Consider the following 27450-nt stretch of genomic DNA (forward strand, 5'->3'; position numbering starts at 1 on the left):
GGAAATCCGTTTTCCCTCCCTCCCATTATGCGACATAAAACGGCAACTAATCAAAGTTTACATGTTTGGCTATTAAAAGTGTTCTGAAAGAATTTGTTGCGTGCAGCGGCTGCCTTCTCTTTTCGCGTAGCAGTTTGTCTGCTATATCTCCGATTATATACACCTTTCTACATCTCACCGTATCCCACGCGTTGATCGGGCTACCCGAATCCCATAAGGGAATCCGCACATTTTGCGCAAAAAATGGATCCCGACCCAGCACGAGAGCCCCGCCTGACCAATGTTGTACCCCAAGACTCTTCAAACTGCCATTTTATAAACGAGCGATAGGGGTCGTGCGAGCTCTTCTTTACAGCGCAGTCTGGAGTCCACTAAAATACAGGTGAATTATTTGATCAGTTACAGGCACAATTCACCAAGTGCGGCAAGAGAGGCATAGCCCATGAACATGCAAACATCAGAGTAAGTTCAGTTGTTGCCTAACTCCGTTTAGTCAAATAAATCCACGCAAGGATTGTTTGTGTTTGATCTCAAATTATATATGGAGGAACAATAAAGACAATCGAAGACAAAATGAAATAAAAAGGTAATAAAAAAAATAAAGAGGTGGTGCTAGCTGGTCGAGTGACTACGACTTCGGTTAACGTAGGCTAAAGGTCAATAAATATGTACGAATACCCCTGTAATATGTTAGAAATGATCTCACTCACACATTTAATCCACGGCAACATCACACAAGTTATGTCAAATTACTTCATCCACCGGGGTTCTGCAAAAACAACACGGCGAGTTTTGCGACTGTTACTCGTGTTAAACCCCAGGATGCGGGGTTTTCGGTTGCAATGCATGCGCATGAGGGGACAGAAGTGAAGCTGGCCCGCACAGCGCGGCTGCAGCGCGTTATATATGAGGGGAGCGGAAAAGTCTGCAAGTGCGCGCGTCAACGTTCAGCGCTGATACTGATGCGCCGAGACAGCGAGAGGAAGAGACAAGAGGGGGCCGTTTCCACAAAGCGAAGTTGTGAAGGAGGATAGAATGCCGCTACTCACTTGAGAGAATTGTAAGGTTCTTCACCTCGGGTAAAGGACGATATAGAGAAAGAGAGCGGGAATATTAAAGAAAGTGCAGAAGGAGGAGAGAAGAGGGGGAGAGAGAGTGAGAGAGAGAGAGCGAGAAAGAGAGCGAGAGAGAGAGAGAGAGAGAGAGAGAGAGAACGAGCGAGAGAGGAGGGGGGTGCCAAAAAACGAACACCTCCACACTTTGCATCGCAAGACTGCAGGACCGTTGGCTGAATCTCTAGGCACTCACAGCCCCCGACGGACACGGACGAGGCAGGTAAGGTGCAAAAATGACTTAGTTATTTTTTCGCCACCCCGCAGGATCCAAGCTCACTTTACAGAACAACAGGAATTGTCATAAACTAGTGGCTCAAAGCATTTGAGAAGACGTTGCATTGGCACCTGCGGGTTTCGCGTTGTGCAGCACTGCATTGTCTCCTGTACCGTTTCACCGGGACGACGGCGGGCTGACAGGTAGATTATGGGACTTGAGAGAAGAAATTTAAAATTTCTTGGCTGCAACATGTCCCGCTACTGATGTGACGTAGAACCAATAACCTAACTAAAACAGTAATAATCACAACAATAATGATATTTTAGGGAGTTTGAAGGTAGACGTTAAAGTGTTTTTACTTTGGGAGCAACAGCTGATGGAATTCAAGTGCGCGGTGGTTATAAACTACACTATAGGCTAACTATATGTTGGGTTATACATTATATTGGTACTGGTATTTTTGAGAAACACTATGGGCTGTGTTTGTTGATATTGTATGGCGAAGTAATTATAAATATAGAAGTACAAATGTACGCATTGCATGTCATTGCAATCCTTTACTGAACGCATGCTAATTAGGAAAGCATGTGAACATCTGAATAAACGGTTTATGTGATTGCAACCGGCCGTCACATTTGACAGTCTTAGAGTAATTCGGAGGACATAAAGTGCGGGGTATCAGGTGCTCGTGTCGTTAGTCTCAGGTAGCCCACGCGACCCGCCTGCCTGCTGGGAAGAGCAGCACATGCTTATTTATTTATGTGTCACCTGAACGGTCCGCCGCCAGAACTGGGGGTCAAGCTGAGAGTCTGTGAAATGCTCCTGGACACGGTACAGCTCCTCCGGGTACTTTCTGCTCTTGACAACAGATCTACGAACAGCCTGGCCACCCCATTCCGAACGCCAAACATTAAGTGTAAAATTTTGGTTCTGATCCAGGATCGATTATCATGGGCAGAAAGTGCGTTACGCCAGTTCGGATGCGCTGGCGTGTCACTCTGCATGCGGTGTTCGCAGGACAGGACTGGAGCCGGCTGTCACGGCTGCGTGATTGCTGCTGATATGAATGCAATAGTTACTGATGTTATACCTCTCAACGGGATGCCCCTAACTATTACTTAAAACGCCCTCTAACTCACCAGATCTATAATTTATCAAAATGAGGGACCAATTGATAAATAATACAGTTATATTTATGATTATGAATGCTACAGTAGATGTAGCCTATTAATAATGATAATTATGAATGTTCATGTAGAACCATTCAGCTCTTCTTTTCACAGGAAATCAGATATAGAAGAGGGTATGAGGGATTTCCATAATTACCTGAACCACATAAATTTGCCTTTGGGCATCTTATGAAGATGAGTGTGGTGCATTTCATCACCTTGCAATGAAATTAACATGATGTTCACCTTCTCAGAAAGGTGTCAGTTAGATCCCATACATCTTTTCAGGTAATTAATACAAATTTGTTTATCAGACACAATTACCCAAGGATACTTACCTTGCTCAAGGGTACAGCGCTAATGTCACCCTCCCCTGTGATTGAAGCCTGCAAACTTCTGATTACATTTTACATTTTACATTTTATTCATTTAGCAGACGCTTTTATCCAAAGCGACTTACATAGGTACATAGGTTCTTTACAATGTTATCCATTTATACAGCTGGATATTTACTGAGGCAATTGTGGGTTAAGTACCTTGCCCAAGGGTACAGCAGCTGTGTCCCAGCGGGGATTGAACCGGCAACCTTTCGGTTACGAGTCCTGCTCCTTAACCACTATGCTACACTGCCGCCCAGTTGATTCAGTTGGTTAACTATTACACCACTGTTACACCGCATTGCTGCCCCTAGGATCCCACTGGGTTTCATTGGGATGCTCTTGGTTGCTTTCTAAGTGCTGTATGATCTCATAGAATATTTTAGAGTGACCTATGATGAAGCTCACCTGCCAGCCATTGTCATGCTTGTGCAGTCTTCTGCCGTGGCACAGCTGGCTCACCAGAGTAAAGCACTGCCTGTCCTAAGTCTGACCCTGGAGGGCATTTTTGGGACTAGAGTCTGGACATGCATTTAGACTTGAGTTCGGATTTAGGCTTGGTATTGGAGTCCCAGACAGCTTTAGGTAACACAGTTTACAATGAAGAGGAACACAGCAGGAAACAGATCAATCACCTGCAGGTTTCTAATGAGCTGTATGGGCATTTGAAAAGCAAAGATGTCAGTAAACAGAAAGCTTATTCTGGAATAACAACATGTAAAGTGTTTTTTATATATATGTATTGATCAGAATAATCCCTTGGAATAATCCCTCAGATCGTGCCTGGACTGTAAAAAAAATCAGATAACTTGAGTGTGTGTCTGTGTGTGTGTTTCTGAACAGACCAACAAATGGACATCTCTGTCCCTTTTCCATCGCACGCTTATCTCTGTGGTTGAAATTGCAAACCTCTGACTGACACAGTCCCTTGCTCTGCATGTCTGTCACTCTCACCAAAATCCACTCAGAAATAAGGGAGGGGGGAAAAAAAAACATTTGAAATGCATGCCCTGATTTCTGACAGGCAGTATGAGTGACAGCCGCAAATGAAACGCAATATCAGGGATATAGGAATGAATCGCAGATACAGTGACAGACTCTTCTACTCTGTCCTGAGAGTGACAGAAGGGAGACAGGGTGCTGGGGCACAGGAGAGAGAGAGAGAGAGAGAGAGAGAGAGAGAGAGAGTGAGAGAGAGAGAGAGAGAGAGAGTCAGGTTCAGTGAGTCATCTCACCTCATAATCTCAGTATGACATTACTGTCCCCTCTCTCTCTTGCTCTCTCTCTCTCTCTCCCCCCCTTCCCCCTCTCTCTCTTGCTCTCTCTCTCTCTCTCTCTCTCTCTTGCTCTCCCCCCCTTCCCCCTCTCTCTCTCTGTTTCTCTCTACCCTTCTCCCCCTTTCTCACCCAGCTGTGAGTCATTAAATCAGCCAGCGCAGTCAGGTGGAACGGGGCAAAGAAGTTGAGAGACAAGGAGGGTTGAGAAAGTGGGTCTGCACAGCTAGTCCTATTGCAGGTCAGCCCCCCCGTCCCTCCATCCCTCTGTCCATAAGGTAGCAACTGTAGTGGTAACTCAGAGATGGAGAGGAAGGAGTGCTATCCAGTCAGTCACCTCAGAATGAAAACAATGTTGTTATGAACTCCCCTGGTGGGTGATTATGCCAAGGTAACAATACCAGAGTGCAGACCCCCTGCAGACAGTTAGACCTTAACTGGCCAATATCCACACACACCTTAAAGACAAAAAGAATAACCCAATAGTTAATGCTGACAGCTTCCAAGGGACTTTTTTCCCTGATTTGAAATGAGTTTCCAGAGCTAGGCCATTACTTAAACTGTGACATTTGCCAATGACATACTTTTTGCAGTTTCTAAGCAAATTGCCTCTTTGCTCAAAGAGCTCTTGAAGTCTTTTTTCTGGTGTACATGGTTTCTTCATTCAGAATCATTAAGTTGTGGTGTGGCATCGGAGTTGTTGGGCATTATGGTTAAGTGGACAGGGTTAGATTCAGTCCAGCGTAATTTTCTGCTCACTGACCAGAAGCACAACTCTCATATTAACTGACCATTACACTGCTGTTTGCTTGAAATGTGTGGACTCGAGCTGAGACCTATTGTTATAGCTGCAGCATCTGATAGGAGAGTGAAGTTCCGTGAACCCTAAAATGGGTGGACCTATCATGTATCGCCAATGACTCACTGGTTTCAAACACATAGGTGGTTGACAGCTGAGTGTAACTGATTGGCAGCAGTGCGCTGCAATGGTAAGGGATATGGCTTGTAACCCTAACATTGCCGGTTTTATTCCCAGGTGGACCATGTCGTGCCCTGAGGCAAGCTACTAAACACAGGTTGCCTCAGTAAAGATCCAGGTGTGTACCGTAGCTCCACCCATTACCAAGTTCATCATCCTCACTCTCCTGTAAGTGGCATCAGAGTATGACAGAACAAGAGTGTCACAAGAAGGAGAAAGTGGAGCTTGAACTCTTTCTGGGGGGAAAAAGAATAAGAGGTCAAACAGGGGATGCGAGCAGAAAGAAGAGGGAGGGCAGAAATAGATGACAAAACAGTCAGGAGAAAGAAGGAAAGAGGGCAAGAGAGAGATGGGGAAAAGAGGAAGAGGGAATCTAAGCCCCTTCACATGGCCTCTACCGTCCACACATAACTCAAGCTGGGTTTGATTTACAGCGTTCAATTACACTCTCCTCCATAAATACTGGGGCTGAGGGTGGCCATAATGCCCAGTCACTGTTAGCTTTGTGGCATGACAAATCCTTGTTGTTGGTATTTATGCTGCAAACACTGGTCCGGTGGTATCAAGGCTGACACAGGCAGATTTGTGTGTGTTTGTTTATGTGGGGGTGGGGGAACTTGGAAGCAGCCTCACAGTTTTAGGAAGAGATTCTTTCCTCCACACTCCCACAACCCCCATCACTTCACCCCCACTTGATATCGCTACTACAGCCACCCCCACCAGAGTCCCATCACACACCTCCCATGTATTCGGTTCTTCATACAATAACAGCAGGCGACCATTCTGAAGTTCTGACAAAGATGAGTTTCTGTTAAGTTTCACACCTTACAGTACAGTGGTATTATACCTGTGTAATAAAATGTTTGTACTCTGTAAATATTATGTCAGTTCACCTTGTTACACGGGTGAGCCCACAATGTTCCAGGCAAGTATAGACACATGTATACTACATACTGTGTAATTACACATGTATACTACATAGTGCTTGCATATTGATGCTATATAAGGACTGTATACACTGATGAGCCAAAACATTATGACCACTCACAGGTGAACCGAATAACGTCATCTCCAAAGAAGGGCACATGTCAAGGTCTGGGTAGATTAGATGGTAAGCAGACAATCAGTTCTCGTAGTCAACGTGTTGGATGCAGAGAAATGGGCAGGAGTCAAGACCTGAGCGGCTTTGACAAGGGCCAAATTGTTATGGCCAGACGACTGGGTCAGAGCATCTCTGAAACGGCAAGGCTTGTGGGGTGCTCCCGGTCAGCAGTGGTGAGTACCTACAGACAGTGGTCCGAGGAGGGACAAACCACAAACCGGCGACAGGGTGTTGGGCGCCCATGGCTCAGCGATGCGTGAGGGCAACGAAGGCTATCCTGTCTGGTCCAAATCGACAGAAGGTCTATTGTGGCACAAGTCACAGAAAATTTTAATGATGGTTACGGGAGGAATGTGTCACAGCACACAGTGCATCACACCCTGCTGCACATGGGGCTGCGTAGCTGCAGACCAGTCAGAGTGCCCATGATGACCCCTGACCACCGTCGAAAGCACCTACAAAGGGCACGCGAGCATCGGACCTGGACCTTGGAGCAGTGGAAGAATGTCACCTGGTCCGATGAGTCCCATTTTATTTTAGATCACGTGGATGGCCGTGTACGTGTGCGCTGTTTACCTGGGGAACTGATGACACCAGGATGCACTGTGGGAAGACGACAGGCCGGTGGAGGGAGTGTGATGCTCTGGGCAATGATCTGCTGGGAAACTCTGGGTCCGGCCATTCATGTGGACGTCAATTTGACAAGTGCCACCTACCTAAACATTGTTGCAGACCAGGTACACCCCTTCATGGCAATGGTATTCCTTGATGGCAGTGGCCTCTTTCAGCAGGATAATGTGCCCTGCCACACTGCACACATTGTTTGGGAATGGTTTGAGGAACATGATGAAGTGTTCAAGGTGTTGCCCTGGCCTCCAAATTCTCCAGATCTCAATCCGATTGAGCACCTGTGGGATGTGCTGGACCGACAAGTCCAATTCACGCCGGCTCCACCTCGCAACTTACAGGACTTGAAGGATCTGCTGCTAGTGTTTTGGTGCCAGATAGCACAGGACACCTTCAGGGGTCTTGTAAAGTCCATGCCTCGGCCTCGGCGGATCGGCATATGGAGGACCAACAGCATGTTAGGCAGGTGGTCATAATGTTTTGTCTCATCGGTGTACAGTCCCAGTCAAACGTTTGGACACACCTGATTAAGATAATGGGAAACATGCATTCAAATACATTTTTATCTAAAGACTTGTTTGTTAGGCAATTATAAATAGTGAAGTTGATGCCTATGCATTAATTTCTTTCCAAAAAATATTAAATATTTTTGGCTATTTCGAAGAATCTAAAAAATAAGATATTTTTGATTTGGTTATAACAGTTTTTTGTCACTGCATAATTACATTTGTATTGTTTCAGATTTGATGTCTTTACTATTAATCTAAAATGTGGAAAATGGTAAAAATAAAGAAACAAAAGTGTGTCCAAACCTTTGATGGGCACTGTCAGTGCAAATGTAAATATAGCACATGGATTTTCCCCACAGCAGTTGCTGTGTAACAGGGTGTCCATGTACTTGGGATACGTATAAAATTTGCAGAATGCTAACCCATGTTACTGCACAGGTATAAAACCACTGTAATGTAAGATGCCACTGGGTTTAGCTTTGGCGTGAACCTCTCATCCCCCTTTTCAGTCTTGCCACTGAAGGATGCGCCCGTCACATTGAAATCACAGACTTTAAACTCAAATGGACTCTGTAGGTTTGATAACACTTTGCTCTGCCTGAGCTCCTACAAACATGACCTTTAGCGTCCCCTGTCTGTCTGGTTCAAAGCTGTGTCTGACGGCCAAGCTGTGGCCTTTTTACAGAGCCGCTGTCCCCGTCAGATCGGTCCAACTTATGCTTAACATCTGCCCTACTGGAGCGCTTAGAATATGTAGCAATAAATGTAAAAGTGCTTGCAACAGCGTATTCGTTTTACTGTAAAATGATATTAATTATGTACTGTGAAGACACCATGTGGGACCCACCAACTGCGTGGTTAAGTGGTTAGGTTTGACAAAAACCCTCTGTGTGGCTTTTCTCGTCACTATGCGAACTTGTAGGGTGTTACAATTTAAAATAAAATGAACCAGCCAGGTTATGAGTCAGACGGTACCCGCTGACTGCATTGAGTCACAGCGGCTGCGTGTGAGGGAAAAATACAATGCCAAGACTTTCTGAGAAATTATTAGTAGTTTAGTACCTACAGGCCGGCATGAACTGAATTATTTAACCTATGACAAAGCAACACTTTGACAATGGTAATGCAGTACACACACACAGGCATGCACACACGGAACAGTGGCATTTGGTGTAACTACTCACCATAACTATTACAGCCCTATAGTCACACAAACACAAACATATACCTGGACACACACTATGATTGTTCCTTGCCCACAGATGTATTGGTGAGCAAAACTTTCACTGAAATAGATTTTGGTGAACCTAGATAGAGTGTTTTGATTGAATCAATCTAGTACAGATATGCTTGATGTGGACTGAACCACACCAGCAGCTTGTGTTGTGTGTGTGCGCAGCTGAAAATTGAGAGAGAAGAGGGTGAATGTGTGTGTGTGTGTGTGTGTGGCTCTCCGACACAGCCACCTGCTTATCTGTCCTATCCTGCACATGCACCCCTCCTCAGGGCCCACCTTTAAAGCAGATATCGAGACTAAAAGAAAAAAGTTTATTCCAGCACACATTGGACTTCGTGTCTCCAAAAAGACATTGACGTTTTGGTCTACATGACCTTTGTAAAGACTGACAAGAATCTTGACAAAGGTCACGTAGATTGAAACGTCAATGTCTTTTTAACAATAACTTTGGAGTTCTGGAATGACTGAGAGTAAACAATTTCTTTTGCTGTCAATATTTTGGGGCTCTTGGTCCAGCAATATTTTAGGTAGACTGCTGTGCAGGGTGTGTGTTGGCGTCATTTAGGAACAGATATACTCCCTTTCAGAGATCGGAGCTGGTATAGCCTGAGGACACTGCAAGTATCATTCCTTTCTAAGAAAAAAAGGTGAACCTGCTGTATCTTAAAACAGCACAGAGTATTGTCCCTTTATTAGAACATACTGTGGTTCATCCAGTCTGTTAGTAGAACAGACTGTGTATTGGTCTGTTACTAGAAATGAGCGAAGATTGTCCCTGAGAACAGTGGAGGTGTCACCCCTTTCTGAGAACAGGGCAAGTATTGTCCCTCTCTGAGAACAGAGTGGATGTCAAGCTGTTGTGACAAGCAGAACCCAGAGGTGGAAAAACAGTTCAACAGCTTTCTAATGCACACGAGCAAAGACAAGGAAAAGCGAATCCTAGACTAATTTGGAGAATATATAGCTGGCTACTAGCATTCTTCGCACGCAAGACAGCGGTGAGAGGGAAGAGATAAGCTTTATTTGCCTAACAATGTGTCTATTCAATCATACAAAAGCTAAACAGTCGTCCCCCAAAGACGAGTTCTTGAAAACTAATGGTCTTTCAGTGCCGTTGAAATATACGGTTCATTCTTATCACGCAGGCATTTGGTAAGGCTGTTTGTGAGTCCCTATTCTCCTTTTATATTGTGGAGTCAGGTATATAATTCAGCTGTGTACTTCTTATATCATCTGCTCCTTGTTCCACTTAAACATATCCCCCAGCTTTCAACAGATCCTACCTCCTTCCCCCATTCCACATAGGCCCCACCTTCTGTCAGCAGTGTTGGGGATATGTGTGATGTGTGTGAGGAAGTTTAAATCACGAAAAAGATGAAGGAACTGGAGACAGAGGAGCCTGAGGCAACAAAACAATAACAACAGCAAAAAATCAAACAAAAGTAACTTTTAATAAGTAATTTTCAAAAGGACAGATGAGAGTCCAGATGGACTGATGTATCTGATCATATCATCTCGGACCAGATGTCATAAGGTCACAGAGTTGGTGTGTGCTTGTGTGTGTGTGTGTGTGTGTGTGTGTGTGTGTGTGTGTTCACCTTATTGAATCTTCTACATCCCCTGCTGAGATAGAGTAGTTGACTGTTACGTGGAGTGTGAGGGTGATCTTTGATCACTGCCTTGAATTGAGGGTTCAGCACCAGGGTTCACAGTCGGTCAAAATCCGTCAACTGACTGAAAAGTAATTCAACTGCATTTTGTCAAATTGTTTGTGTGCTCTCTCAGCTTGATGTGTTTATCTCCACCAAAGCATCTATCTCAGAAAAGAGAACCTCTTCGCCTCCTCTCAGTTGACAGTTTGCTTTTTTCTGTGAAACAGCAAAGAAAATTCATAGAAAAGAAAAAAAATAAAGGAGGGAAAGGTTACATAGTAACGTGAGAATATCATCTTCTCCTCATATCTCATATCTTATTCAGAGGACAGTTGTATGGAGCAAGGGATTGTGCATAGATGTTTCAGATTAGTTTGTTTTATCCAAAACATATAAAGAGAACCTAGAATTGTGCTAGTTTGGATGATAGTTTGAACCTACTGAGGCATCATGGGGTGGACAGTTGCCGACACTATATACAGCTCAATGAGGACATAAATTCTCTCCTGCTTATCTCGTCTGAATACTCTCTGCCTTTGTGATCGACCCAGGGCAAATTAACCCCTCTCTAATCTTAATGCCACCAGTAATGAGGAAGAAGTTTCAGGTTCAGTGCTTAAGTGCAGAATCTGTCAGTGTCACATAGCTTGATCCTAGTGACATCACTTTTCTTCACAGACATAGACACTGCACTCCTGACTTTGCCTCATTAGTAAATACATTCACAGTGTCTGTCATTCTCTAAATGAAAAAACATCAGGTGTATCCTCAACCCCCAAACATGCTTGCAAGCATTCGTGTGAACACGCATACTCTCTTTCTGTGTGTGACGTCCAAGCTGCAAGGACTGGGGTGAAGCTAATAAATATATCAATCCATCTGGACTTCCATTGCTTTTCATCTCTGCTTTTGGAAATGATTTTGAATATCTGAATCACTTCTCTTTCACATTGCTTTCATTTCCTCCTCTGCTTCAGGCTTCTCAAGTTCTCTCAGTTGATTTGTGCTTTAAACTTCCTCAATTTCCAGAGGGCAGTGGCTGTATTCTTTCACACTAAATTTTTTGTTCTTTAGTATAGAGAGTGTTGTTGTCAGACAATGTACAGCATTTGTGTAATATGAGGATACCTTTTACAACACTGAACTGCAGAATTGATGAGCTTTCTTTCTTAAAGACAAAAGCCGTTCTCTGCGCTATCGTACCTTCATAACACAGCCTGCAGTCTATGGACTCGAATTCAACAGGATGTCTCCATCAGCTATTGATAGTGCTTACATGCTGTAAACAGTCATTTTTAACAGAATTTGTTACCTTCGCTATCAGAGACAATTCATGTCTAGGCCTGTTCTGTTGCAATAGTTCTGACAGAATAGAGAAAACACTGATGTAGTTGATCCCCTGGAGTCATATGACCAGGATGACATTTGATGTTTCCTGGAAAGTAAGCTCCACCTTATCTTTTATATTTTATTCAAATGTATTCAATTTAAAAAAGGTGAAAGAGAATTTAAACAGTGTAGGCTTGAGTACAACTTCTATGTTTTGGAACTGCCAATGAGAAATGTTGGAAAACGAAAGAAATTCCTTTCAACACACAGTGGAAATTCATCCTAAAATAAAGGAAATCACCTGAAAGTAACGGGTTAGGTAAAGGTCCATTTCAGGAAGTGTATTTTCACACAGATAGGTATTAAAGCATGGAATAGTTTACCAGATAGAGTGATCCAGGTCAGGCTTACCACAGATGCTACATACACTCGGGGTATAGGCACAATTACAGTCTTACCGTAGATGGCTGAACAGCCTGTCCTTGTCGTTAAGCCTCTTTATTTTCTTTGTATATACTGATATGACTGGAATAGCTGCAGTCTAAGACAGAATCTTGAAGTAGATCCAAAACTGCTCCATGCCAGCGCTTGCCCATGTACCCGCAAGTCTCTCAGTCCCCGTTGGTTAATTTACACTGTAGAAACAGTGCACAGGTTCACACCCAACACATTCTGACTAGGCTGCTTCTGTATGTCAGGGAACAACCCATTCGTTCCTCTGTTTATCTTTAACATAAATGTCGCTGTCGACCCCCGGGGAAGGCACAAGCGAGCGATAGTGACAGCACGGTCCGACCTTGCGTTTCACTGCACCGCCGCCCTGCTCCCCGTCATAACCGTCTTCCGGGGCTCTATCCTTACATTTGCCTCTGCGCTAGGGCACGCTAATCACCCTGAACCCAGTGCACAAGCTGTCTGTTTTCTCATCCCAACGCATCAGATGGGCGAAGCTCTTTACCAGAAGGGTAGGAGAGGCTTGTTTTTGTGTCTGTCCTCTCCTCTGCTTATCATTTAGCCTACCTGCTCACATCAATGCACACGGAGCAGATAGTACAGTTTCAAATAGAGTGAGGCGTAAGAGGAGGCCAAAGGCAAGACTGTGGCTGAGTATTTGGTGTCATTTTTGTGAAGAAAATATCTCTCAAGAGGCCAGCAGATTGTACGGTCCCTGCTGCGACTTTGGTCTGAAAATGTCTATCATGCTGTGGGGGTTTGGACCTAAGGCTGTACCAAAATACTGAAGGCGGTGGTCTGAAAAGAAACTCAGATTAGCACAGAAATGTTGGAATGTAAGAGCAAGATTACAACAAAAGTCACTAACAGAGATAACGGTCGCAGCCTACTTCATACAGTCCAAAATACCGTATGTGTTAATAAGCACCTATGATGGGAGAGAGAGTTCAAGAATTCATCAAAATATTTTGCTCTACATAGCAAAACACTTGTTTATTCAAATCTGTGAGTGGTTGATAACACAGGTTAGCTCCGTGTATTTCATTTTTCATGAAGCCTCCTTTTCCCATCACTGATAAGGGCTATGAAACTTTACCCATAAGCTTTTATGGAAACCTACTGCATAGAACTGTAAAGCTGCCTTCAGGTTGGGAAAGTGGTTTGTTAATTGTCGTACATGATTTGAGTAAGTAGACTGCTTCAGACCCACTGCGAGTGACATGTAGGTGCAGTGATCACATGCGATTGACGGGGTTAATAAATGTGTACGGAGCAATGCCATCGCTCCCGATTCCCGCTGTTACAGTGGAACGGCTAATGATTAGTTTTTGATCATTCTGGTTGAGAAGGATCGCTTTCTCATTAGAAACAGGAGTCGTATAAATCTCCCATTGATTGCCGTAATAATCCCAAACTCTGGCTCGAGTCGAGAGGCGGTACTTTTGCTGGGAAGCGGCCTCAGAGGTTAAGACGAGTCAGACACAATTGCTATTTAATCAATAATATCGAGTGCGCCCGCTGTGCAGTATGATCTGAACCGTGAGCAGCTTCACTGGGAAAAGCCGTGGCGATACAGATATCACACGTCGTCCTGCACATTGCTTATGGATCAAGGATCAAACAGACACTCATAAATACCTCAGACAAACATCCAAGGTGCGCTTTCTGAAGAACACAAATGGCCTTTTTTGACAAATCGGGCACCGTTGTTTAGTCTTGAGAGACTGAGGCCTCACCAACCCCAAAAAGGGTGGAACTCCCGTACACTATGACTGACTTGTTAACCAATCAATCAGCTTTGCTTTCCATAGTGTACGTTAGAATTGGTTCATATCACTGAGACAAAAAATTACACATCACTATTATTTTGTGCCTTTTTAGGGTTATGTTATGTTATCTCAGCTGCACTTGTTGTATAGGTGAGCTCTTCATTATGTGCCAAATATAAAAAGGCAGCGATTGTGAGCGATCCTGAATCCAAGAGTCCTGCTTTGCTTTAAGTTTCTGACTAAACTGGCATGAATGAAGATAGACAGACAGATAGAAAGACACCTGGAGAGAAAGAGAAAAAGGACTGAAAGAAAGCCAGAGCAGAAGAGACAGACTCAGACAGAGTGGAGAAGATGGAAGGGAGAGGGAGGAAAAGGAGATGAACAGTGACTTTGACAGAGAGAGGGAAAGAGAGAGAGAGAAAGAGAGATGGAAGGTGACAGGGTGGGTGAGAGAGGCAGGATGTGGGAGAGGGAGACGTGCCACCAGCGGGGACAGCGTGTGTCTAAGCAACTCACTTCCTCTCCGCGTTTCTGCAGGTAATTGCTGCTGTTGTGACCGATTATATGTTGAACTCCCCTCCCTCCCCCCCTCCACCAAACCAATTAAAGCACAGTTAAAGATAACTCAAATTTCCAATCATTGAGCCCACCCCCTTTCTTCCAGCCCTCCTAGCCCCCCCCCCCCCCCCCCCACACACACATACACACACACACACACACACACACACTTAATTTCCCAATTCCTGTACTACTGACATTTGATGTGAAACACAACATGCTTTTGGTTGTCAAAAACAATCTACTGACAGTCATTACAGCTGCTTTGTTGGTAATAATTACTGTACAAATATGCATTCCTAATCCTTTACTATCCACTGGCTAACCCTTAGCCTCACCAATCCCCCTCTCCAATGATGGTTTGGGGCATCATTGGTAATGCTGAGGAAACAGGAATCAAAATGAAAATAAATGTTTCTGCTCTGCCCCCGCCAGTCCACAGCGATATCACTTCGCTTCCCTCCCTCTCTCCCTCCCTCAAATTTTCTATGCTTTATCACCAAAAAATAAGACACAGTTGGTACAGCAACATGCATAAACACTGAACACACACACTGTAACTACAAATTATATATATATATATATATATACTATATAGATATGTATAAATTATTACAAGTTGCAGAAATCATTATTGCATTTATATTCAGATCTTTATCTGTATTTATTATTTTTTTGTTTCAGTCAATACTGTGTGGTTTCTCAATCTGTGTTGCAAGATGGGATATTGGTTCTTCTTCGAGCAGGGCTTGCGTTTTTTCATCAGTTGTCGTGGAAAGAAGGTTGTTATTATTATATTACTATTTGGGAATATTTGTTGAAGTGAGTTCTGTATTTTTAAATATTTCACACAATAAATGAAGAGGTGCTTCTCTGTACTTCTCCTGTCTTGCATGACCATATGTCTGATACAGTTTTGTTTTGACAGCTATTATTTTTAGCATCTGCCTTTTTCAGTTGTCGGGGTTTGGTCACTGTGTCTGTAGCGGGTCAGGGTCTGTCTCTGTTGTAAATTTCGAACAGTGAAGACACAGTAGCATAGCCTGCCATAAGGTTGGATGGCAGTAAAACATTCTGTTTTGGTTTTGTTGTCCCAATGCTTCTTATTATAAGGCTTTTTTGTTTTCATGATTAAGATGACTTTGATTTGCGGCTGGTGAATCAATGTAGGGGTATTTAATTAATAAGCTTTACTATGAACTCCATGAGGGTGCTCCAGCCATGGTTAAGCTCTTGGCTTTAGAGGGCTTTATAAGATGTGCCTTGAGCCACAGCCAGAATTGTAACATCGTACCATTCTCTTTTTTTGCATGTCAACAATCAATGAAAACCAGCTTAATTGTGTGTGTGTTTTTGAAGGCTTGGAATGATTTAGGTGGATTTATTTGTTTATTTATTTTTAATTTGAGGCTTAATATTAACTTTTATTTTTCCATTGTCATGCCATTGACATGACATCTCAAAATGAGGTGTCAGTGATTGACAGTCTGCACTGACAGAACAAAGCTTTGGAGACCAGTGTTTAGAAAAGAAGGAGGCCTTTTTTAAAATGACAGGACTGCAATATTTGTGATATTCATACATCAAAGCTTCACATTGGAAGCTTGTGTCACACTTAAAGGAAAAGGATTGGACTTTTGGTGTTATACTTTAAAAGTAGTTTTGCAACTCCCTTTCTTAGTCTTAATTATGTCAACATTTGAAATCAAGCCAGTCAGCTCATGTTCACCTCTCTGAAACTAAATGAAAGAAAAAAAAAAAACTGTATCCAGGCAATGAGCCTGCTTGCAAGTCCTAGCCTAACTGAGTCATGTATTTTGGTCCTGTCCCAGACAAGGCAATTTGTGTTTGACTCACGGATAGTTTGAGCCTGTCCGAGTTTTATTCTGACAATGTTTGCACCCTTATTATCTTGCTGATTAATGTTATTGAGCTGGAGGTAAGCTGCATTTGCACCCCTCATCCAATGCTCTCTCGATCAAATATATTTGTACTACATTTTCTTAACCTTTAGAAAATTGCAGACTCAGAATCTCCACTCCCAAGTGTTTGGTAGCCCTTTACCTCATATTTAGACAGCACATCCTTATCATAATCTTAATAATAATAATAATAATGTCTCCTGTCCGCAAGCTAAGTGGCGGATTGAAATTCTCTGTTGAGCTTTATCGGTCCAGTTTAAATAATGGACATTTCTGAACCGCACTGTCTTTGAGAGGTTTTCTTGTGGATTTGATCCTTCTGTTTTCTGATCCTGAGGAGAGCGGTTGGAGAGGGACTGATCGAGAGAATGGGGGAAAGACTGGATAAAAGGGAGAGAGGTGAGGGGGTTTGTGTAGATAGGAAGATAGGCCAGAAGGCTGTCATATGCTTCTGTACATGTTTTTGTCTGTATTGTATACTGCCATTCTTGTTGAAATTTTCAATATAAAAATTGTAAGGGAAATGCTTATAGGACACCCACAGAAGAAGGAACAGTCTTGGTCTTGTCCTGTCAGGGCCTGGTTCTTGTGCTGTTGCAGCAGCAGATCCAGGTTCTGCCGTAGCCCTTGTTCAGCAGCAGGTCATCTGCATAGATCAACAATTTGAGTCTCATGTGGTCGAGTGTGAGTCTAGGGACTTCAGACTGCTTTAAAGAAACAGCCAACTAACTCATCAATGTAAATATTTTGGAGTGTAACAGCTTTTTGACTCAGTTAACATTCTTGTCTCACACCAGAGTCTTGTGTGAAGGGTTCTATCCTTTTACCGTTAATTCATACTGCACTCTTGTGTTCTGTATACATAGATGTGATTAACATATCATATTCAATTGATTGCAGTTATGTAATTAGTGAATGAAATTGAATAATTGAATTGTTGTCTTGTACTCTTCCTGTCTTTGTTTTCCCTCTTTTTCTCTCTCTTGCTCTTTCTCCTCCCCAGCTCTCTCTCATTCTTCTTCTGTCTTCCTCTGTTTCTGGGAGCAGGGGACAGGTTTTTTTTGAGAGAAATAAATTGCGTTCTCTGAGTAAACCTACAGGATGCCAGGGAAGACAGGTAAACTAAAGGATAGGGAAGGGTATGTTTTTGATCATGTTCTGGTTATATGTATTTATGCTGTTTGTCTGTGTCTCAGTCTTCCAGATACCTCCGGGGTGTTGTCTTTTCTCTTTTCTGTTGAGGGGATGTGATTCCAATGTATAACTGGGCAAATAAGAATGACAGTATCTAAGCATTCACACAACAGTAGCCCTGCTGAGGTAACCAGGTGTGCAGGTCATGAATTATAAAGCGCCCGAACCCTTAGAGGGGGTATCGGGTGTCTTTCTGTGTTACATGTGCCTCCCGTAAGTGTGCCCCTTCTTTCTCGATCCAACCTCGCAACCTCCGCTCACAGGGCTACTCCTCTGTCGCCTGGCAACCACTGTGCACTCTTGGCTGATTTACAAGTGTTTGTTGTCGGCAACGCAGCAGCGAGATGGGGTTACCAGTATTGAATAGGGGCGTGCTTGTGATGTGTTCAGCATGGGACAGCACCAGAGAGTGGCAGCCAAGTTTTTTGTTCTGTGGTTTTGCTATTAAAAATGCTGCAGTCTGGAACATAACAACAGACTCATAGTAGCTAGCTGATTTCTTTTAAGGATAGCCTTAATGCTAGAACAACACGGTCTCCAGTCAAAGCCCAGCAAAGCTTTTGAGGCATCACAGACCCACTGCTGAGTGCATTGTTTGTCTGATGGAATCTATTAACCGTGCTTTTAAGGCATTTCAGAGGAGGAGCACGCTTCCTTTTCTGCTTGTCTGCAGACTGTGTGTGAGCCCTCGTGCATATGCAATCATGGGATAATCACTTCATGTTTATGCAAATTCATTGCAGAGATGCACCAAAACAGGTGGAGTAAATGTAAAGTAATCCACCGCTAGATGTAATGAGATTTATCACTGTGGGCAGTGGCTACGGCGATTCTCAAAACCAGGTGGCCCGTTATCAAAAATACTTCAGGAAGCTGTTGGATAAATATATTTGAGAAATGATCATTCTTGAATAAAAAAGATCTATTATATGAAGGATAAAACCTTTCTAGAAGAAAACTGTAACAATAAATGAATCAAGAAATATGTGAATGAAATATTAAAAATAATCATGTAAATAAATATAAATATTGGAATAAACATATTTCTACATTTATTTATGTCTATATCAACTGAAGTATAGATTTTATGTCTATATTAACTATATAACTTTAACTATTGTTTTCGTTCATTTATGTTTTATTGTTTGTTTTGATAAACTGAAGCCTAGCTTCAGATTAAAAGATGATGAACGCAACCATTTATTATCAAATGAATATTTTTTATTTAAATAAGACTAAATAATAGTATTTTTCTTCCGTTAACACATGTAATCTGCAACTGAACTGCATTAACGTGTATGTGTGTGTGTGTGTGTGTGTGTGTGTTGTGCACATAGGGATACATAATAAATGAATAATACATTTAGGTGTGAACAGTAAGCACTTTTTAGTTATTCTTAAATCATTTAATCTTATAGAACAAAACAAAAATAAATAAATGTTTTGCCCAGCTGTCTCCATTGAACTTTCAGGCCATATTTTCCCCAAATCAAATAATTGTTTATAAATGCTTATACATTTTCATTAAATGTATTCTGTGATAAATTAACTAAAATCATAAAGCATTATATGAACATAAATTAATTGCAGGCTTGTTTGGTGTTTGTATGAAAATATGCAATGGTTAAAATACATACACAAAATATACTAGTTAACAATGCCAATTATATTATTTTTCTTCAGGAAAATAAGTGGATCCACCTTCTTTGATTTTAGACAAGACTGTTGACAAGACTGGTGACAATCTGCTCTGCCTTACTGCGTACCTTTATCTCAGGACTGATGTTGACAGAACGCTTAAAGACATTTGTGCCAAGTGACCGAGCCTCTGAAAATGCTCCGCATTGCCTTTCCGCCGCACGAGTGGAACCCTGTCCGTGCCGAGCGGTAACTTTGTGGAATAAACCTTGATTTCCTGTCTATTGTCATCATCCTGGGAGGTGACAGCTTTCTCCAGTGCAGGGGTTTCTACGAGTCATTCGAAGGCCTCCTCCGTTTTTGTCTTTTATCTGACACTCCCATGTGACATTCAGCTCACGGCGTGTCAGAGGATGCTAACACCCTCTCGTTAGCACTGCCACAGTTAAGATCATTCTGGCCTACGAGGTTGTGGAACCTCAATTGCGCTTAACACGATGAACAATAGGAATAGCTGGCCATTTTTAAAAAGATTGTATGAGAAGTATTGAACTAAGAAAATTAACAGTAATTTGATGCTATCCCTGGCATACTGATTTACACCATTTTGAAATCTGGGCGAAAATTTCTGGTCTGAAATTTGTAGAGAGCATTCAAACAATTTTTATGTCTGGATTTTGCTTAAATGAACAACTCCACAGTTCACTTCTGAGTAGGACATTTAATGTAGTCAAGAGCACATTAAATACATTTTTAAAGGCAATTGTTTTCCTCCCCTATCTCCTCAGGTAATGCTGTCTGTTTTAAATCAGGCATTGCTCTTTTTGTTTTGCTTATTGAACTGTCCTTATCAGTAATTGCTTTCCAAATGTTGTTTTTTAGCCAGTAGATATATTTCACTACTATAATTCTTACATATGTTTGTTTGCTTTCTCTTAACATTTCTACATCTATTTGTTGTATGTGTCCATCCCCTGCCGTGGACCTGCTTGTTCTCTGGTCAGTTTTTTTTTTTTTTTTTGCAATTTCAAAGATGTAGACTGTAGCTTATTGTAGAAGGGGCCTCCCTGAAGCACAGGGAGGGGAGTTTCAGTGGGTGGGTTTGCAAGTGAGTGGCATTCATTCTTAATACCCTGAAAGAAGGAAAATACAAGAACACACAAACTGTGAAGTAAATAAATGCAGAGCTGAACACTGGGGGCGGAAGGGGAAGATGGGAGGAACAGCAGGAGGTGGAAGTGGCTGTCCCTGTTGGAGAATGAGCTCCGAGGAGGCTTCAGATGTCCTGGTCTCCACTGGCCCTCCAGCTCAGTGACATTAACACTAAATACCAGTAAACAAACAATCAAAGCAACGGAAATGATAATTAGTTTAATTACGCTGCAGTTGTAATAAGTATCATTATGCATCATTAATTTCGACCTTACAGTTGACTTAATGAAGCTGTGCCAGGCAAGAGCTTTCTGTAAATATCATTTACACTTTTTTGTCAGGGAGAGAATTTCATGAGACAATTAACTGTGCACCATCTTGATTATGAGAATTAAAGAGTGTGTAAATTAGCTGTTAAACTCCTAAACCCCTTGACACTCCCTTCCACTAATACGCAGAACAACATCACACTCCCATAAACTGTGACTGTACACTTAGCTTCCTCTGCTGGTAATTAATAGGGCTCTGTTTGTGTAATGTGGTAATCCAGGGTTCACAATCTTGTTGATCTAATTTTAGAGTGAGACTGGAGAGTACATTCCTAGTGAAAATAATATATGAGGAAGATTTTTGAAGAGATTCTTCATAAATATAATATTGGCTGGAGATGGAGGGCTGCTCACATTGCTTAACTCTGTTTCTCTGTATTTCCTCAGCAGTGTGGACCTGGTCGTGGTGATGAAGTGGAGTGTTGGTTCTGCTGGCAGGATGACTGTGGCCAAGCTGATTTTGTCCTCCTTCATCCTGCACTCTCTGAGTGAAGGTGAGCCCCTCACGCCCTCTTCCTTCATCTTTCCTCTCCATCTTTGCTTCTCATCTCATTCACCTCCTCCCCCTCTCATCTACAGCTCTCTCTTCCTCTGTTTCTCCTTGTTGTTCATTTAGCTTGAATGGATACACTTATGTTCTGTTGTGCTGGAAGCCGTTCTGGATAAGAGCGTCTGCTAAATGCATGTAATATAATGTCTTCCTTACCTCTTCTCCCCTCTGTTCCCTTTCTTTCCCTTCTGTCTACTATTCTTCTATAGTTTTACCACAAGCAGGCTATGTTAGAACTGAAGTGTATGTGTGTGATTGTGTGTGTGTGTGTGTGTGTGTAGCAGCACTGTATAATTCACTGACATGGCAACAGGCTGGCCGAACGGGGCAGGAGACACCTCCAATCAAAGGCGCCGCGGGACCGCCAGGCAAAGTTATTAAGCGAATGCCACGACCAGTTTAGATCAACCTGAACGAGTTTATAAAGCGCTCTCGCTTTAGATTTAGTGCATTTCCCCCTGCCGCTCTCTCTCTCACTCTGTTTCTCTGTCTCTGCTTCTGTCTGCATCCCTCTTTCACTCCCTGCCCCTCACGTCCTGCGGACAGCCTTGAACGATGCCCCGGATCCGGGCGAAAGCTCTGTTTCGTTGCCGTACCCTCTGGGTGATTGTCAAATGCTCCGAGGCTTAAACGGAATAAAGATAAATTAGCGGAACACCGCGATCCCTCTTGCCTCTGGCATCGAAAACACAAGCTCAGGACCTGAACCGAGGCAGGAGCGGTGGGGGAGACGAGGTCTCAAAGTTTAAGAGCCTAATCTGAGTTGGCTGCTTGAACCAATTAGGGCTGATGCCTTCATGGAGAGATTTGTGTCGGGGAGAGGTGCGCAGGAGTTGCTTTGAATCCTCCTATTAAAAAGACAGTCGACAGCGACTCTATGCTCCTGTTCAGATATAATCTCCTGGATTAGGAGTATCAGGAGAGAAAATAGGGTGAGGATGGTGGTGGGGGTTGTTGGTGGTGTATGCGTGTGTGTATGTGTGAATGTGTGTGTGTGTGTGTGTGTGTGTGTGTGTGTGTGTGTGTGTACCTGCGGTCACTTTCAAGGAAGAAAGCAAAGACTAGCTTCGCTTATTAATCTCTGCAGTTGCTATAATGGATGCGTTTGGCCAGTGCTATTGAGATAGACAGCGGGTAATGGACACACGCTCATCAGCATCCTTGGTGAATCATTCGCTCGCTCGCTGTGAGTGACGAGGAGCCGAGTGCGAGTTGTCTGCACGCTGGATGTTCAAAGCTCTGCAGAGTGGTGATTCACTCTATCAAACGTTTCCACTTCAAACGGGCCCCCCCCCGCCAGTTCCCAGTTTCAGATGCTGTCTCCTACACAGCTGATCAAAGACACTCAGCTTTGTTCCCTGATCTTCCTGACAAAACAGCTTGCACCCCACTGCCCCCAAAACACAGCCGACGCTCAACTGGCAGATAAACACACGTGAAGAGGCTCCCGTTTTGGGTTCTCTTCATCTGCCTCTAATAAACACACACATAAATACATATTCACACACACACATGCATACCTGTGGAAAAAACAGAAATACAAATGTAAATATATATACAGATGCAAAAAGTATTATATACTATTTTGTTTGTGTGGATACAGGTGTGTGAACTTTTTTCATCTGTAGAACACAGACCGAAAATACATGGCCCATATATTACCACATAATACTCTTACATTCTCACCCGGGCAAACACAAAATTATTCTCTCATTCCTACAAGGTCCAACCTTTTCTCCTCCAGATTCATGTAATAGATTGGAACAAACAATACTGTCATACCTCAGTGATTCTTCACAGAGGTTTGCTCTTTTTGTGGGGGTCTGTGTGTGTCTGTGTTATGAGTTGGGGTGGGTAACCTCTGAAGACCTGCTTGAGGACAAACCGTGACCCCAGCAACGTTTCTGTGCAGTTTCAGTTTCAGTGGCATTTGTCTTCTGGACCTGAATGTTCTCTCTCTACTTCTTCCTCCACAGCCAGCAACCAGCCTCCTCGATTCCAGAACTACTTCTTCCAGACCTACCTCCTGATCTATGAGGACACGCCAGTCGGTGAGTGCTTTGTCAGTGTGGCGTTTTGGTACATTGTGAAGGTTCCCTCGATTCTTTTAGGCATTTTTATGCCCTGCAGGGCAGAGACCCATACTGTTTCCCTCCTAGGTCAACTCTAGGTCAACAAGCTTTATGGTTGTCATCGTTTGCTATGTCTGTGTGCTCTGTGTGTTTCACTGAGTGTGTCTCAGTGCTCATATTTCTGTTTCTCAGTGTTTCTGGGTGTCTCTGTGTTAGTGTATCGGCAGTGAAGTGTCTCAGTATGTCTGTGTGTTGGTGTAGTACTGCATTAGCGTCTGTGTCCCAGTGTCTCTGTGTGCCTGCGTCCCTGTGTGTCACCTCCTTAGTGGTTGAATGTCTCAGCGCTCTTGCTTTCAGTATTAGTGTGTCAGAAGTCACAGCCACAGTTGGAAGAGAAAGCTGTGCCCCTTTGATCCATTTTATTTATTTATAAATATATTTAGGGGGTTTTGTGGTGTTTTTGATTGACAGGGTAATTTGCTGAGAGCCGGGGCTTTCGCTCACCGCTCTGCCATATCGGGAAGCCTTGATCAAAAAACTATATATTAGAGCGACCCAATATATACCATTTTAACTATTACTGATTGTACCCCAACTTCATACTCTCTCCCGTTCCCTCATCCTTTCTTTCATCTGGGGAGAGATAGCCACGTCACTCACTCCCCCTGCGTCCCTCGTAGCTCGTTTCAGATATCTGCGGTTAGCGGAGGGGAGAGCAAACTCCCTTGTCTCCTATCACTCACTCCGTCGTTCACCTCTTCATCTCCGCGGTCAGCACTCCCCCTCCACAGGCCTGACTGGTTCCCGAGCCTCCAGCCATAATGGTGTGGACCGACCAATTTGTCTTGATTATTATTTATCGGGCGGGCAGATGTCCCCGTGCGAGAGGACTTCCCGTGCGTCTGCGCACGGCTGAGTGACTGAGCCGGGACACGTACCTGTCAGAGCGAGCAGCGAGGTCATCGCCTGAGAGACAGAGAGCGAGAGAGAGAGAGAGAGACACAGGGTAGACAAGGGCACGCCAGCTACAGACAGAGAAACTTTCTCTCCTCTTCAGTCCTTCGAGAGAGCGTTCGCAGCTGCTCTATTCTTGAACCCTGTTCTTGGATCACTGATTCCCATGACTCGTCCCTATTTTCCCTCTTACATTGATCCTCGCATGTCTTCATTTGTTAATTGCTCAATTAGCTCCCTGCCACATCGATTATCTATTCAAATGCAACATTTTTAACTGTCAGGAGGTATCGATTGAAGGAAGCATTAAAGAAAGTTTTCCTAATATGATATTGTAGTCATCGGGAGGAGTGCATGGCATAGCAAAACTAGGACAGATGCTGGGCGTCCATGATCTGGATTGGAGAGCGGGGAGGGAAAGGGGAAGGATATGCTATGATGTGCGGTAAGCTCCTTCAGTTATCCTATAAGACACACACAGCATGTGTGTTCTGTGAAAGCTGAAACACCTCTCACAGCTTTGTCACGTCAAGTTCCTGGCTCTGATTGGCTAATGTTGGTTGCCACGCTGTGTTCCAAGGGCCTCCGTCTTGCTGACTCACGGTGATGATGCAACGGAAGACACGTGTCTGGGCTGCACGATTGGCTTTGCCCCCATCCCTGCTCATTGCGGCTGCGCTCGCCCCTCGGGGAAAGGCTCGCCTTTCGGGTTCTCGGTTCCTCGGTTCTGCTTGGCGCGCCAAGGCCGCGGGGCGGATTTGGCAGCGCTGCTGTTCCGGGCCCTGCGACGCCCTGGCTACAGGATACAGGATGCAGGATGTTCAGGGATGCGGTAGGAGAGTGCCTCGCAGCGCTGCTCCTTTGATCACTCATCAGAAGAAACAGCGGTAGCGGCGGTAGTTCTAATGTAGCGCACCCCTCTCACCCTCTCCTGAGCTGTGTGTCTGTCTGTGCCTCAGATCAATAAAACACGGGCTCCGCTCTCCTCTGCAGCCCTCTACCGCTGTGAGGGGAGACGCAGACCCCCGACCAGGGTGCGCGGTTCGAGGGCCCCGATGTTTATTTAGCATTTTCATGAAAGAGCGGATGTGAAATATTAGATGCGAGATAGCGGCTCTGCACCTCACATGCTGGTTGGAGTAGACTCTGAAATGTGGGAGAGAGGTCAAGGCGGCAGAGAGCAGGGCATGTCAGAGCTACAAGGATGAGTCAACGTTCAGTGGGTGAATCAGCTGTAGGGGGTAGCTTCAGTGTTTACATGGGGCTTTCATGCTGTCTGTGGAATAAGGCCATCTGACTGGACAATGGGATAAAAGGCCAAGGATAATAACTGTCACCAAATTTACATTACAAGACATTGATCCAGATAATTTTATTTATATGCATTTTATCTGTAATAATGCTTTGTATTTTCTATTATTTTGTTTTTTTGATAGACTCTTTCAGGAAGTGTGCACGTATATGTGTCTGTGTTTATGCTTTAGTGTGTGTGTGCATGTGTGTATATATGCATGTATTTGTGTGTGTGTGTGTGTGTGTGTCTGTGTAGGTACGTGTGTGACATGAATTTTTGATTGGGCTTCATAACCAGTGTACACTCCTGGGTCATGCGCTGTGTGTTAAGTTGCTGTTAATTGTGTTCATTGTTGGAGGAAATGTGATGTGTAATTAACTAATGTGCAGCCCTTGATTAATTATTCCCATTTCTTAATCCACTTTGCTCAGATCTGAAGGATTGAATTATACTCTCGCTGGTAATTAAGGAGTACATTTCACACAGCATTTATTTGTTGGAGCAATTTTGCATTCTGCTCTGGTAGCATTTTTCCTGCTGTGCATGCTGCATATGGATTCATTTATGATGTCTGATTTTATTGAACAATTGTATGGATTTCTCTGATATTACTCTTACAACTCCTTTATGAGAATCTTTACACTCTACTGTGCCTGATTGTTGATTACTGTATTTGTAATGGAACACTGTTATAAAGCCATATCTTGTAACAGCCAGCTTGGAATCTGATTGACACGCTTGCAGTTCTTTTTAATGAGCTAGGACTGTTCTCATGTTTTGCTGAATTTTAAAGATTCTGTGAGAGTCTGGGATTGATTCAGCTCTGTCACACTTTAAATGTAATTTCTTAAGGCCTTAATGGTGCTTGCATAAGCATGGCATAACCACTCTGCAAATGAATACATTTTGAGCTTTATGATATCTGAAACAGAGTGACACATTTTTATGTGAATTGTTTATTATATTACAGAGCATATCAGCCAAAGTAATGCACCGCAGTGCTTTATTAATGCTTTATAAAGATGTAATGCTATGTGCATGAAGGTGTCATGAATGCTTTATGGAGGCTTTATAAAGTGACAGTTAATATAATGGGTGACCTTGAGTTCTTGCAGCAAGCTAAGGATAGGCAGGATAGTATCCAGGGGGCAGATTCAGATTAGAAGTTAAAATGTATCCATATTCAGAATAGTACTCTTATTAAAAGAGCATGAATAATGTCATATCTGCACAGGTCCAGAAATATGCATTGTAAAAAAGCCAAAGGACATGTGGAGTAGGAGAAATACTGGCTAAATACATATTTTAGAGTCTGTGAAATTAGTGTAATTTGAGGTCGACAGTACAGTGAAAAGTGCTGTTGAGGTCTGTAGTTATTAATGAGCTGGTCCAGATTTACTTTCACTCCCGCTCCACTAAACAACCCACACTTTTAATTAGTTCAGTGCTTTACTAATTCAATAATAATTAAGGGGAGGAAGTCACCCTGGGGAGAGAGTTATTAAACCCTTGCCTTAAGCACGTCGATAATGTCTGTTTACCTAAGACTTATTTTCACCCCCTGGTGATACTCTGTAATTATTATGTCGTTATATGTATTTTTTTCATGCCCCCCAATCTTAAGTGAATAAGAGTGGACCGGTAGAGGTAGTTACGAATCAATTGCACATATGTGTGTTGTGGGCGGGTTGCTGGTTCCAATCAATGACCAGTCACACTTAAACCGGTCATGTAAAGATGTGATTTGTACTGATGGTGTCAGTCCCTGACTATTTCAAAGTTTAGGAAAGCTGACTTCTCAGCATGTGGCCTGTTGCCTTGAATTGATTCAGAAATGTACTCAGAATTTCATGTGAAGTTGTAGTTGTTGTTACTGTCTGTTTAGGATTTGAGATAAGGATAGAAATATATACAGAATGACATGCAAATTTGCAATTGCTTTTTACTGTAGGGTTAGCATTAGGGTTAGGCATAA

General features: G+C 43.2%; 1 protein-coding gene across 1 annotated transcript in view; it reads left to right on the forward strand.

Moving 5' to 3' along the window:
- Positions 1 to 1303: 1303 nt before the first annotated feature.
- The window catches only part of cdh23 (cadherin-related 23), a 178099-nt gene continuing 151952 nt past the window's right edge, over positions 1304 to 27450 (forward strand). Inside the window, exons 1-3 of the mRNA XM_036546518.1 lie at positions 1304 to 1335; positions 20993 to 21099; positions 23132 to 23206. Coding sequence (XP_036402411.1) covers positions 21015 to 21099; positions 23132 to 23206 — 160 coding nt within the window. The 5' untranslated portion in view covers positions 1304 to 1335; positions 20993 to 21014. The remainder of the gene's footprint in view (positions 1336 to 20992; positions 21100 to 23131; positions 23207 to 27450) is intronic.

This window comes from Megalops cyprinoides, chromosome 15 (genome assembly GCF_013368585.1).
Source record: "Megalops cyprinoides isolate fMegCyp1 chromosome 15, fMegCyp1.pri, whole genome shotgun sequence".
NCBI classification, from domain to species: domain Eukaryota; kingdom Metazoa; phylum Chordata; class Actinopteri; order Elopiformes; family Megalopidae; genus Megalops; species Megalops cyprinoides.